Here is a 12,383-nt window from a genome sequence, read left to right as displayed (position 1 = left end):
TTTTCTTGGGTAACGAAGGGGAGGAACAAAACTCAACATTACCCTTCGCTGCTGCATACCTAACCAGGATTACGAGTTTTAATGACACGTCTGTTTGCCTTTGCTTTGAGCACGCTCAAAAGGTCGACTCCTATTTTGCGAGCTTAGAGCAATATGATTGCCGTCAAAGCCTACTTTAGAGATGATTTCGTCGACAATGTCTAGAGTTGTTAAGTGATACGCAGCAATGCACAGTCAGATGTGTACTGGCTTGCTAGACGTGTGGTCGATAGTCGATGAGCTTTGGTTCAAAGTGAATTCGTTTTGGTAACCTATTTTTGCATTGCTCAAATGATTGCCTCAAAAGACAACATGATATTGGCTAGGGTTTGGGATGGAAAATCTCGTATCCGCCAAACATGTTTTCGAAGATCCGGGCTTGGTTCAGTTCGGGTTGAATACGGTCCTCAGAGTCATTTAGAACTCTAATATATGTCTCGCGTGTTGCGATAATCCAAGTCAATAAACAGAGAATTTCACTAGAAGACGCGTGTTTGGGCCGTGCAACTGTATGCGAAGTTAAACTAAAATACCCCACTCAAAAAAACCATGTCGTCTGATCAGTTTAGCCAGGTTAAAGCTATGATGTTTGGCTTTCATCCATTGACGACGGTTTCCCGGCTTGCAGGCTGCCAGTTTCTCCTGATCTATGAGTCATGACAGTCTCGGTGCTATTCATTACCGAGTAATTCGGTACAACAATACAGCATGACGTTATCCGGCGACTCTAGTACCACCATGTCAGTTGCCCTCTGTGAGAAGCCTGTCAAAGGGGCCTCCCTCCGTGATTAAAAACCTTCGAGTGCACTTCTTTGAAGTTTCAAGAAAAAGCTCAGCCTATGTTACTAACATAATTCAAGTCTACAAATCAATCGGGCTATTGTGGTCAAAGTCTCAGCGAATCTAAGAAATTGGGATTTGATTCAATCTATTGAGCGCCCGCAGATCTTAAGCAGATCATTTGCACCGTATCCGGGGACTCCGGCTATGGAGGTAACCTATGGAAACATTGTTAGAAACCAACCTTAAAGTACACTGGACTTGACAGCTGGCGGTCTCCAAGGGGTATCCAAGGAGTATCCAACGAAACAAAAAAACAGGATTCGATCGCATTTGAAATGATTGCCAGGATCATTGGAAGCTTATTTCGCTGCTATTGACAATCTTCTACCCCACTCACCTCGCTCTTGCGCCTCGATCAGGAGTTCCGGCGGGAGCGTTTGAATTTTGAGTTTGCATCCCTAGGCCAAACCGGCACAGATCCGCCTGGTATTTCAGCGCCGACAACGTGTCGGCACCGTCAAAGAGGAATGCCTCGGCGGCTGAGCATAACGTTTACTTTACTGGCTAAAATGAGGAAGAGGGCACACGGGGTCTGCAACAATGCTGGAATGGAGAACCTATCGGGCTGATACAATAATTAGCGACAATAAGCTGCATTGATCCTGAGACAAAAGCGCCCAGCGAGGGGTTCGCGAGTAGCCTACGTAAGCTATGTAGACAAACACTTGCCATCCTTCGCTCAATATTCCCACCCACCCTCATTCTTCTTCCTGCCATTCGTTCCAAATATCATGCAGTCGTTCGTTTCTATCGTTTGTTTTCTTGCTCTGCTCACGCAGGTCTGTGCCTGGGGACCGCGGCAGTCGCTAGACGGCCCACCAGGTCACTACGGAGGTTTACACACGCACGGTGCTAGCTTCGTGCCCGATCACATCTTGCGGCTAACCTACGAGAATGTCTCAATAGCTTGCGAGAAACGACCGTCTGTACTCGTTAATGGCACCTTGGTCGGACCAACGCTGAGGCTGGAGCCTGGGAAGAGGAGTTGGATCCGGGTTTACAATGACATGAAGGAGTACAACGCCACCATGCATTGGCATGGACTGAGTATGCGCATGGCACCTTTCTCGGATGGTACTCCGTCAGCGAGTCAATGGGCGATCCCCGCCGACCATTTCTTTGACTACGAGGTCTACCCATTGTCATCAGAGTCCGGAACCTACTTTTACCACTCACACGTCGGATTCCAAGCGGTGACAGCATCTGGACCGTTGATCATTGAAGACAAAGCAGAGCCCCCCTATGAATACGATGAAGAACGCATAGTATATTTCACGGACTACTTTAACAAGTCGGATTCTGAAATCGAGAAGGGCTTGACAGCAACACCTTTCACATGGTCAGGCGAGACTAACGCAGTTCTTATCAATGGTGTCGGCGTGTCCATTGGAGAGACAGCCGGGGACGGAAGTTGCAAGCTGCCAGTAATTGATGTCGAGCCGGGCAAGATCTACCGAATGCGCTTCATCGGCGCCACTGCCTTATCCCTGGTGCAGATGGGCATTGCTGGTCACGACAACTTTACAATCATTGAAGCGGATGGCCACTACACCAAGCCACATACCGAAAAGTTCATGCAGGTGTCTACTGGCCAACGATTCGATGCCATCTTCCAGGCCAAAAGCGAGGAGGAACTCAATGGAACCACCGACTACCTCATTCAGTTGGAAACCAAAGACCGACCCAAGGTTTATCACGGTTACGGTGTCCTTCGATACTCCAAGGCCCAACCACAGATCACCACGGCACCAGCTGTACCTCCGTTGGTCTTCTCTAATAAAACCTACGAGTGGGCCGAATACGCCTTGGAGCCGTTGGAACCGAACAACTTTCCCAAGGCTAGCGAGGTGACACGACGGATCTACATTGATAACCGTCAACTCGCAACGCAAACCACGCTTTGGCAGTTGAACGGACTTCAGTGGAACGATACTTCGTCGCCTTATCCAGGAGACCGGCCTTACTTGGTTAATATTTACGAAAATGGACCATCCGCAATGCCTAACTACACTGCCGCCATTAACAACAACGGCTGGGACCCCACGACTTTGACCTGGCCAGCAAAATTGGGCGAGGTGAGTAGACGAACGGAAAAACACGGCTCGCATAGGAAGTCCATAGCTGATGTCAGAACAGGTTCTTGAGATCATTTGGTACAACACAGGATCCTTAGTCAACGGAGGTGGTGGTCTCGACTTCCACCCTTTCCATGCTCATGGCGGACATTACTTTGACATTGGCAGTGGGAACGGCACTTACAACGCCACTGAAAACGAGAAAAAGCTGAAGAATTACAATCCTGTCAAGCGAGACACAACAATCCTTTACAGGTACGGAGAGAAGACTAGATCGGGTGACGTTTCTGGCTGGAGAGGCTGGCGTCTGCGCGTGGAGGACGCTGGCGTGTGGATGGTAAGTCCGGTTTAATTACAGCTGTAAAGAGACATGAGCTGATGATGATTTAGATTCACTGTCACATTTTACAGCATATGATCATGGGCATGCAAAGTGTCTGGGTCATGGGAGATTACCAAGACATCACAGGCATTCCCGCTGTTGATGCCGCTGGGTATTTGCAATATGGGGGGAACGTTAACGGCAATGCCACCTTTCCACCCACAGTTGTGCATTTCTTTGAAGAAGACAAGTAGAGATACCCGTGGGCTGATTTAAAGAAAGGCTACGGAAGCTGTGGTCGATGTAATCACTTTCTTCGCCATGCTTTACGCCATGCAACACCATAAATCCACTAGGGCCCGCAAATATAGATTAACTTTTGGGGAAATGGGGACAAAACCACAAATCTACGCACGTTCTGAAAGCTCGACTTACTACTCGTCTTTACATAGACACTCCTTGACTCATGAGCATGTGGAGTGGACGTTCGCCATGAGCATAAAGACGTTCCGACCCGTGATGCTTGGCATAGGCACTCAGTGATGTTGCATTGCTTCTCTACGTTGTGGCCAACGGCTCCAACTACCATATGTCGGACCTGGCGTGGTTGTTGCATGGGCACGCTACAGTTTGCGCGTCGCGCACTGTGATTGCTCTCATACTAATCATTATTTGCGTATTAAGTTGCCCGTTTCTTTATCACGTGTGCTAGCTGACATGATGTAGCCTGTACTTTTTATCACTAACCGTATGGTGTACAATATCTACTTTCATCCGCTGCGACAGTATCCTGGTCCTCGACTCTGGGCGGCTACTAGACTAACTTGGAACTTGGTCAATCTCCAAGGCAACCTAGCTTGGAAAATTCGAGGCTTACACGAGCGATATGGGCCAGTTGTAAGAATCGCACCTGACGAGCTTTCTTACACAAGTTCCGCGGCTTGGAGAAAGATTTACGGCCAACGTTCACCCGAGTTTGCAAAGTGCTTCGACGGTCGCGGGATTGCCGGGCCAGGCATTACCAACCCCGCAGTGCGCAACGGCGGTATTGTAACGGCCGACCAGGAGCCCCACGCCCGACTGCGAAAAGCCGTACTTCCAGCATTCAGCGAGCGGGCGTTGAGAGAACAAGAAGACATCCTTCGGCTGTATGCGGACAAACTGGTCGAGCAGCTGCGATACTCCAGCAAGAGCGGTGTTCCACAGGACATCGTCAAGTGGTTCAGTTTAGCCTCATTCGACATCATCAGCGATTTGGCATTTGGACAGGCTGCTGGCTGTCTTGACGACGCATCTCAACCATGGCTGCATGTCATTGGTGCTCGAGCGCAGGGCATAGTTCGTTATCAGTTTGCGATTCATTATCGTCTTGAAAGCTGGCTGGAATGGCTGGCGCCGAAGGCTCAGAAGGCAGCAGTGAAAAAACATGGAGAGCTGACAGCCGCAAAAGTCAAGCGCCGACTTCAGCAGGCAAATGGCAGAAAAGATTTCATGAGTTACATCTTGGAGAACCCTCAGGCAGATCTGGGCAACGCCGATCTGGTCAGAATGGCGTCAGCTTTCATCGTGGCGGGCAGTGGCACAACCGCCACAGCGCTTTCTGGGATCACATTTCATTTGTGTAGCAACCCCGAGAAGTACATTACATTGACTCAAGAGGTCAGAAACGCATTTCACAAAGAGACAGACATTTCAATGGCGTCAACGGGGGAGTTGAGGTACCTTAAGGCGGTGATTGAAGAGGGATTGAGAATGTATCCTCCAAGTCCAAGCACTTTGCCAAGATTTGTGCCTGGTCAGGGCGAAGAAATCGACGGCAAATGGGTACCCGGTGGTGTAAGTTAAATCCTTCATAGTGGCAGTGAAGTCAGCTTTTCGACTTGGGCTGATACGTTTATGACTAACCGATACGCAGACGGCAGTCGGCGTTCACCAACTCTCAGCGGGTCACTCGAAGCACAACTGGAAAAATCCCCAGGATTTCGTACCGGAACGTTGGCTGGAGAGCGATTGTCCCGTTAGTTTTACCAACGACGACAAATTTTCGAGCCAGCCATTCTCATTGGGGCCGAGAAACTGTATTGGTAAGAGGTACGATAAGTTCACGACTCAGCATTTACATCTCACCAGCAGCTAACCTGGGGTTTCAAGCATGGCATACGCCGAGCTACGAATCATTCTTACCAAGCTCCTTTGGCACTTTGACCTTGAGTTGACTGAGGAGTCTGTGAGATGGCCATCGAAGCAAAAGGTTTTTCTTGTTTGGCAAAAGGTACCGTTGATGGTTAGATGTAGGCATAGACATCTATGAGCACTAGGAACTGCTACTTGGACGGAGCATTTTCGCGAGGAGACAGGGAGTGTAGTTCATTACCGATAACACTTCTATACATGATTTGCATCAAGTTTTGGTCCCATGTCCGAGGCATGTTAGATTCAAGCCGTGCGAGTAGGAAACACGCAAAGCATATTGACGGGCAACAAGGAGATCCCAACCGAGTATGGACGTCTCTACATGACGTATGGATTGTAAACCGTCCCATTCCGGACAGCCTCCCTGTAAAGCCTCCTGTTGGCACGGTAGAGGTAGAACTTCAGCCCCATTGCGCTTGCGCAGGCGAACATACCCATAACCATCATCATGATGAAAGCAAGCCTGTAACGCGGCTCATCTGACTCAACGAAGAAGTAGGGGGCAATCAGATTACCGATCTGGCCAAGAACGTTGACAAGCGCTACCGAAATAGCACGCTTCTCCGGCGTTCTTCCCATAGTATTCGATGTCCACGTGGAAACTAGTGGGTTAGCGACATACATTCCGGCCACATAAATGAAGCTTGCACCGTATCTGGCGTTTCGGTTTTCTGTGGCCAGGCAGATGACATAGCCGATACAGCCAAATGCGATTGGGCCGGCAAAGTGGTAGCCGCGCTCCTTTGATCGATCCGAGTGCCAAGCATTCACTAGAGATCCGAGGGCGGCGAAGATGTAGGGCGGCGCGGTCAGAACAAGTGTGATGGTGTTGTTGTAGCCAAAACCGCGCACGATCGAGGGGAAGAAGTTGGAAAAGCCATAAGCGGCTGATATACCGATATTCAAGCCGACGAGGAGCCACATTTTGTAGTCGAAGACGCTCATTTTTAGTCCGGCCCAGACACCAGCCTTGGCTTCGGAGGTAGACACGCGGTCAGCCAAGATTCGGGCAGCAGCTACTTTGCGCATGTCCTCGGTCATTGACCAGCGTGCACTGCCGGTGCTCGAGTCGGGGTAGTCTGGGAGAATAAAGAGCGCAATCATAGCAAGGCCTGCACCGACTGAAGCGAGCACGATGAAGAGCCACTGCCAGCCGGCTAAGCCATGTTTACCCTCGAGGGTTCCGAAAACGGCCGCAGCAATCAAGCCTGCCGTGCAGAAAGCAAGCGTCTGGCCAGTGTATAGAATAGCACAGCGCAGAGCCATTTCTCGTCGAGTGTACCAGCAGGACATGACGTATATAGCCTGACAGGGGTCAGGAGGTCGTCCAGAGAGAGTCAACTGGTGGAGTGGAAAGAACTTACACCTGGAAACAACGGGGCTTCAACTACACCAAGGAAGAATCTTACTGCGATAAGACCCTGGTAGTTTTTCACGCCACAAGTAGCCGCCGAAACGCTAGACCAGATCAAAGCCATGCAGCAGAGGTAAAGACTGGGTCGGACTTTTCCGATGATCATGTTGGAAGGAATCTGGCCGAGGACGTAGCTTTCATCGTGTTAGAGCAGACCTGCAGAACGAGAAACAAGGCTACATCCTTATGCACTTACCCGACGCTGAGAATCGACACGGCAGTGCCATACTGGTAGCCCTCAAGATTTAGGTCCTCGTCCAAGCTACTAAGACGAGCTTGTCTGAAGAAACCAAAAGTCAGCTTGGCTCAGAGTGAGTGGTAGTCGACTGGGGCACTTACGCGATTGAAGCACGATCCAAGTAGTTGAACAGATACAGGACCCACAAGCATGGGAGAAGGGTAATATCGAGGCGCTTGACAACCTTTTTCTCAAGCTCTCTCCAGTTCGGGATGCCCAAGGCGTCGATCTGCTCTTCTGGAGTGGGAAGCAAATCACCTTTGGCTTCGTTGGCTTCCATGATAGACGGATCTTTGGTGACCTGATCCGCAGTGTTGTTCTCGATGATAGTGGAAGAGGGAGGGATACCACCACCCTGCTGGGCAAGGACTTCTCTTGGTTGACCATTGTCAGTGTTACGACGAGGGCGGGATTAAATCACAAGAGAGGAACGGCCGACGATGAACCAAAAGTGCTGGTTGCTAGAATACGAGAATAGGTTCTTCTTATAGGCAAAGCGGTGCTCAGTTGGATGGTCAGTAATGTTACGGAGGCCTGTTCCGTTAGGGCTCATCGCAACCAGACCAAACGCTTGCGTTCGTTTCAATTCCCCATATATCCCCGCCCTCGATAAGAACCTTTCCCCAGACCCCGCCTCCGTACTTCTGCAACTCTGCTGACCAGATTTGTGGCCGGCGGGTCTCTCCCCAGATCCTCCACATATTCGCCTGAGACCATGACCGAGATGTTTACCATCCAAACCCCGCATCAACAGACCCCACAGATCACCGATGGACTCTTCAGATGTGAGTTCCGTAAGCTGTGATGAGGGGCAAGTCAGCAAAACTGAGGTGGCGGACGAAACAGAAAGCCCACGTCTTATCGTGGTGAAGTTTCCGGAGTGAAGTCGAATGGCTCGGCGCCACGGCCTGCATCTCTTTGAGAGCCGCTGAACGCACGGAATGGGCAGAGGTCGACAAGTATGCCAAGCCGGCCTCCGGCTGGGGTTCCTTGGCCCCAAGCAAACTCGGGAGGGATCTCACAATTTGACAAGGTACGGCGGTAAAGGTTGAAATGGTTAGGAGACAACGATCTGTTGTGGAGTGTGGTCATCAAGTTACAAAGATGCTGACTTGAAGAAAACTACGGGACACCAAGCCGGGCCAAGGTGTCCAAGATTCCAAGGCCTCTTGGTAGTCGGAAGTTGACCGAAAAGCCTGGGCTCAGTCAAATTCTGGCTCGATATTCTACTTGGCACATGAAGAATGATTGCGCCCAGCAGAGCCGCCATGGGATGTTTCAAGGTTTTAGATCCTTTTATCCACATTAGTACACGCACTTGACCCTTGAGCTCGAAAAACAAGAATGTCGGACCGCACATGAAGCGCCGACAATTATGTTTCTTCTTGCCACTTCTTGGGCAATTCAACAAACCACATCGCGTGGTGAATCCATCTTCCAGCCTATGATTTATGAGTGGTGCGTCCACTACCGTAGCTTCGACCGAAATCTGCCGAGTCTATGGTTCAAATATTCAGGTTAGTTCAACAGCCGTAAAAAGTCCATGAGCCTTACGCATAAATACTGTGTCGACGCGACGTATGTAGTATCAAAGTGTCATTGGATAAAAACCATTGACAACACATCGAATAAGATTTCGTTTCAACTTCCCGAGGAGGTGCTTAACCGCAGAACAACCTTTCACCTGTAGTTGCGCTTCAAGGAGGCTCAATCAAGTCCAAACTCTTTGCCAACTGAAAACTGGCCCTTTGGAAGGAGCGCACGACTAAAGCTCTGGCGTTCATGTCGCTATCTCGTGTTTGAGCAACCATCATGCGTAAAGCCCTGATGCTTGTGCCAGACAGATGTTCAAGATAGAGAGAAATGACAGAATGTGTATCAGAAACTGAATATCTAGAAGACAAGAAACCCAATGCCTCTCACTCGAATTGCATCACTGGGCTACGTCAGTGATTGCACTCAGTCTGCTGTTTGAAGGTCACTCAAACAGCCCCTCCCCAGGAAGAACAAACTTGATGAAGCCTCAAGCTGCCGCTTTTGCATAGGTACCACACTTCTAGGTCGGGGACATTACAGATGATGTGCTGGAAGAGGATACAGCACTATGGGTGCCTTGGTTCCTCAGCTGGATAACGCATCACACCAGCGTCCACGTACCGAATCATTCTCTTCTCTTAATTTTCAGATCGTAAGGCCCAGATATCATCAGAGGCTGCTCTATTGCCGCACTGAAGTTCTCACAAAACAATGGATGAGGTCACAAGAACGAATCGAACTTTGAGGAGTGCACCGGGTTCATCGTGTCTATGAAAGATGGATGGTTCTAGTCCGACCTGGACCGAGACGAGATCAACTTGTACTGGCGTTCCCAGGGTGTCGGAAATCCTTGGCTTCCCGTCCACCTCTGACCTGTTAACGCCACCAATTATCGAAAACGCGATGGTATCATGTAAAATACGCCCAAAGAGGAGAGTTTCACATACGTTCCAATAATCTTTCTAATCGAAGGAGAGCCAACCACATTGAGCCTCTCGGAGTTGGGCAAAGTCTCTCGTTCTAGTCAGACAAATACTCATTAGCTGGGAACGCCGTGAGCTTCACTAGGAAACGCCGGTGAAATTGACACCATGGAGGCTGCTGCGAACCAAACTACAGACTTTTTAAGCAAACGAGTCCTTCAGCGGCCCGTTCCAGGACCTTGGACAACTGGTCAGATCAGCTGCATCTCTCCAACTTGATTGTAAACTCATGAATCGCACAACAGGTGACCACCACCAAGAGCCTAAATGGATGCTGAGTCGGCATCAGAAAGTGAAAGCTAGTTGACGGCCGTATGTATCGTCATAGAATGGAGTCTAACCAAACAATATCACCACCGCCGGTATCAACGCTGCAAAAATTACCGCGGAACCAAAAACCACCACGTACAATTCAAACATCAAGCCATCTCCCCAACCTACGCATCCCGGGCTTACGCTTAGCAACTCTGTTGGGTACGCTGAGTTGAACCGGACCTGGCTTGGCACGCATTACCATACTTGTTCATCGTTGTGGCATTCGCATCGTCAAGGCAACAATACGACTCAACCATTAGCATCCGCGCCCGACGCCGAAGCAAATCGCCGCGCCATAAAACTCACGCCGACGCCGACAGGAGTACCTCCTGAGCTGGAACAGACATCGATGTATTTGTTGCTGCTGTCCAGGCAGGTCCACGCCGTATTGCCGAGAACGACGGCAACAAACAAGGCCAGCGCTGTGACGGTAGTCTTCATCTCGAGGGCTCGGGGTACGCGATCCGGAAGAGGCGAGTAGGTACTGCTTCGTTGGTGTGCGGGTCACTCTAACGACGTATGCGTCTTGGCCAGGTGCAAATGATTGTCAGGATCGACCGATAATTGAGACGAACCACACCCCAAAGCAAGGCGCGCAGTTCGTTCGGTCTTTGTACCCAACTCCTCAACGACCTCTCTCTCTCTCTCTCTTTCTCTCTCTCTCTCTCTCTCTCTCTCTCTCTCTCTCTCTTTCCCCAGGAACCCACGGGAAATGTAGCCGACTCTCTAGCTGGGGATGTCAATCTACTTGAGTTCCGCCGATCAAGCCGCCTTCAGCAGCGAGCGAGTCAGCCGCACCCCCGTAGGGAATACTCGGTCGGGACCTGAAACTTTGAAACGGCGACAGCGAGCCTCTTGTCCCTGCTTCCACGCGCTCGTCTGCCCCTCATACTGTTTGAGGTGATGGCGATCTCCCTCGAGCGTATGCCCCAGCGGCGGCGTCTTATTACTTCCCAGAACGCTGGCTCATTTCCGTAGACTCCATTGCATCTAACTCAATCAAATTAAGAGTTCAATCTTTCGGTAGTTTTGCATGCCACTCGAGCAACTGCCCTCAATGTCATCGAAGAATCTCGGTGGACGAATGTCCAGCTCTGCGTTTGTTCTACTCCCTAGAGAACAGACGTATCCATTGCCACGACAAGAAACAACACACCACCGCGGAGTAGTCACTGGATCGGCCGGTATATGCGATGAATGACAATAGCGAGCTACAATACTAGCTCAAGACGCACTGTGCATCCCAGAGCCCCCTCTATCAGATCCATGCAATCCTGTCTCCCATGTTGGATATCATACCGTCTCCATGCCTTTTATGACTGTCCAGAATTCATGTAACAAGCGTACTCCCCACGCAACTATTCCCCTGCGCCAATCACGCGAAATAACTCTTCCATAAAACACCCTCCAAGTCCTCGAGCTGCTCCGGTGTGAAGTACTGCAAAGATGTTAGTTACTGGCTTACGTTGAAACGAGAAGATAGCATGGGAGGGGAGCAAGGATGCAGGGTGGAGAGTAGGGTTGTAACAACGTACCTTTTGATCAACGCTCCAGCTGTCTTGTCTTGTCTTCTTGAAGTCGGAGAGGACGGCCTTTGTGGCTTTGCCAACCACGCCAGGATCGCTGGCGGCGCGTGTGGCTAGGATCTGGAGGACCTCGGGCATCCAGGATGGAGGGGGCGTGGCGTACGGGAAAGCCTCGATAAGGGCACCGAGGCCCAGAACGGCGGCATGGCGACGTACAATCTGCTTGTTGTTGTCTATCGGCGTTTCGGTGCCAGGCAGCTTCCGCTTGGGCATCGGGTTGAGGCGGAGACTGTCTTCGAAGCGCTTCTTGAGGATCTGGATGGTGGGGTCACGGATTCGCTTTGGCGAGCATCGAATCATGCCGGCCAAAGTGGCCGAAGCGCAGGACCGGACCTCGAGTTGTGGATCTGCTAGCATGTCGCTGACGGCGTTGAACAAGATGTCCCGCTGCTTCTTCTCGATGAGGAAGAGACGGCGGAAGTAGATGACCTGCATATTCACCATGGATCGCAGGCGTTGATGCCAGCTCGTGGCCGACTTGCCAATCCGGACCAAAGCGTCAATGAAGGAGCCGTCTTCGCCAATGCGGAACGGGATGTTGGGAAGATGGCGGTAGACGTGGTATGCAAGGCGCATCAACTCGGGGTCCTCCTTGACATCCATCATGTGGAGCAACTGTTCCATGAAAGGCTCAGGGAAGAACGGCATCAGCTGCGTGCACTCCTGTGACGATAATGTACTGTCAAGCCAAGTCAAGACTGTCTTGGAGCCACTTGTGTAGGAGGAAGGCGTCTGTTGGCCAGGAGTGCGCTCATGACGCCACTTCTCAAGACGGTCGAAGATTTCGAGTACCGTCTCAGAAAACTCCTTGGTGGGTTCGTAGGGACGGATCCCAAGAG

The 12,383-nt window shown here is 50.7% G+C and overlaps 4 protein-coding genes across 4 annotated transcripts; 2 read left to right on the top strand and 2 right to left on the bottom strand.

Moving 5' to 3' along the window:
• Positions 1-1,613: 1,613 nt before the first annotated feature.
• Positions 1,614-3,533, top strand: ColSpa_11181 (multicopper oxidase aurL2; the record flags this gene model as incomplete). The annotated part of the gene is made up of 3 exons (XM_049277393.1): positions 1,614-2,957; positions 3,019-3,294; positions 3,369-3,533. 3 exons carry the CDS (start codon positions 1,614-1,616, stop codon positions 3,531-3,533), a joined length of 1,785 nt encoding a protein of 594 aa, XP_049133350.1.
• Positions 3,534-4,165: 632 nt separating this feature from the next.
• ColSpa_11180 (putative sterigmatocystin biosynthesis P450 monooxygenase stcS) lies at positions 4,166-5,124 on the top strand (the record flags this gene model as incomplete). Its single annotated transcript, XM_049277392.1, has 2 exons — positions 4,166-4,176; positions 4,212-5,124. 2 exons carry the CDS (start codon positions 4,166-4,168, stop codon positions 5,122-5,124), a joined length of 924 nt encoding a protein of 307 aa, XP_049133349.1.
• Positions 5,125-5,790: 666 nt separating this feature from the next.
• Positions 5,791-7,404, bottom strand: ColSpa_11179 (putative transporter; the record flags this gene model as incomplete). The annotated part of the gene is made up of 4 exons (XM_049277391.1): positions 5,791-6,777; positions 6,882-7,020; positions 7,083-7,151; positions 7,226-7,404. 4 exons carry the CDS (start codon positions 7,402-7,404, stop codon positions 5,791-5,793), a joined length of 1,374 nt encoding a protein of 457 aa, XP_049133348.1.
• A 2,803-nt stretch (positions 7,405-10,207) lies between these two features.
• ColSpa_11178 (uncharacterized protein) lies at positions 10,208-10,399 on the bottom strand (the record flags this gene model as incomplete). Its single annotated transcript, XM_049277390.1, has 1 exon — positions 10,208-10,399. One exon carries the CDS (start codon positions 10,397-10,399, stop codon positions 10,208-10,210), a length of 192 nt encoding a protein of 63 aa, XP_049133347.1.
• Between the last annotated feature and the right edge of the window lie 1,984 nt (positions 10,400-12,383).

The sequence above is a fragment of the Colletotrichum spaethianum genome, assembly GCF_022836535.1.
Source record: "Colletotrichum spaethianum MAFF 239500 DNA, contig43, whole genome shotgun sequence".
Classification (NCBI taxonomy): Eukaryota; Fungi; Ascomycota; class Sordariomycetes; order Glomerellales; family Glomerellaceae; genus Colletotrichum; species Colletotrichum spaethianum.
This window is presented reverse-complemented; position numbering and strand designations above follow the sequence as displayed.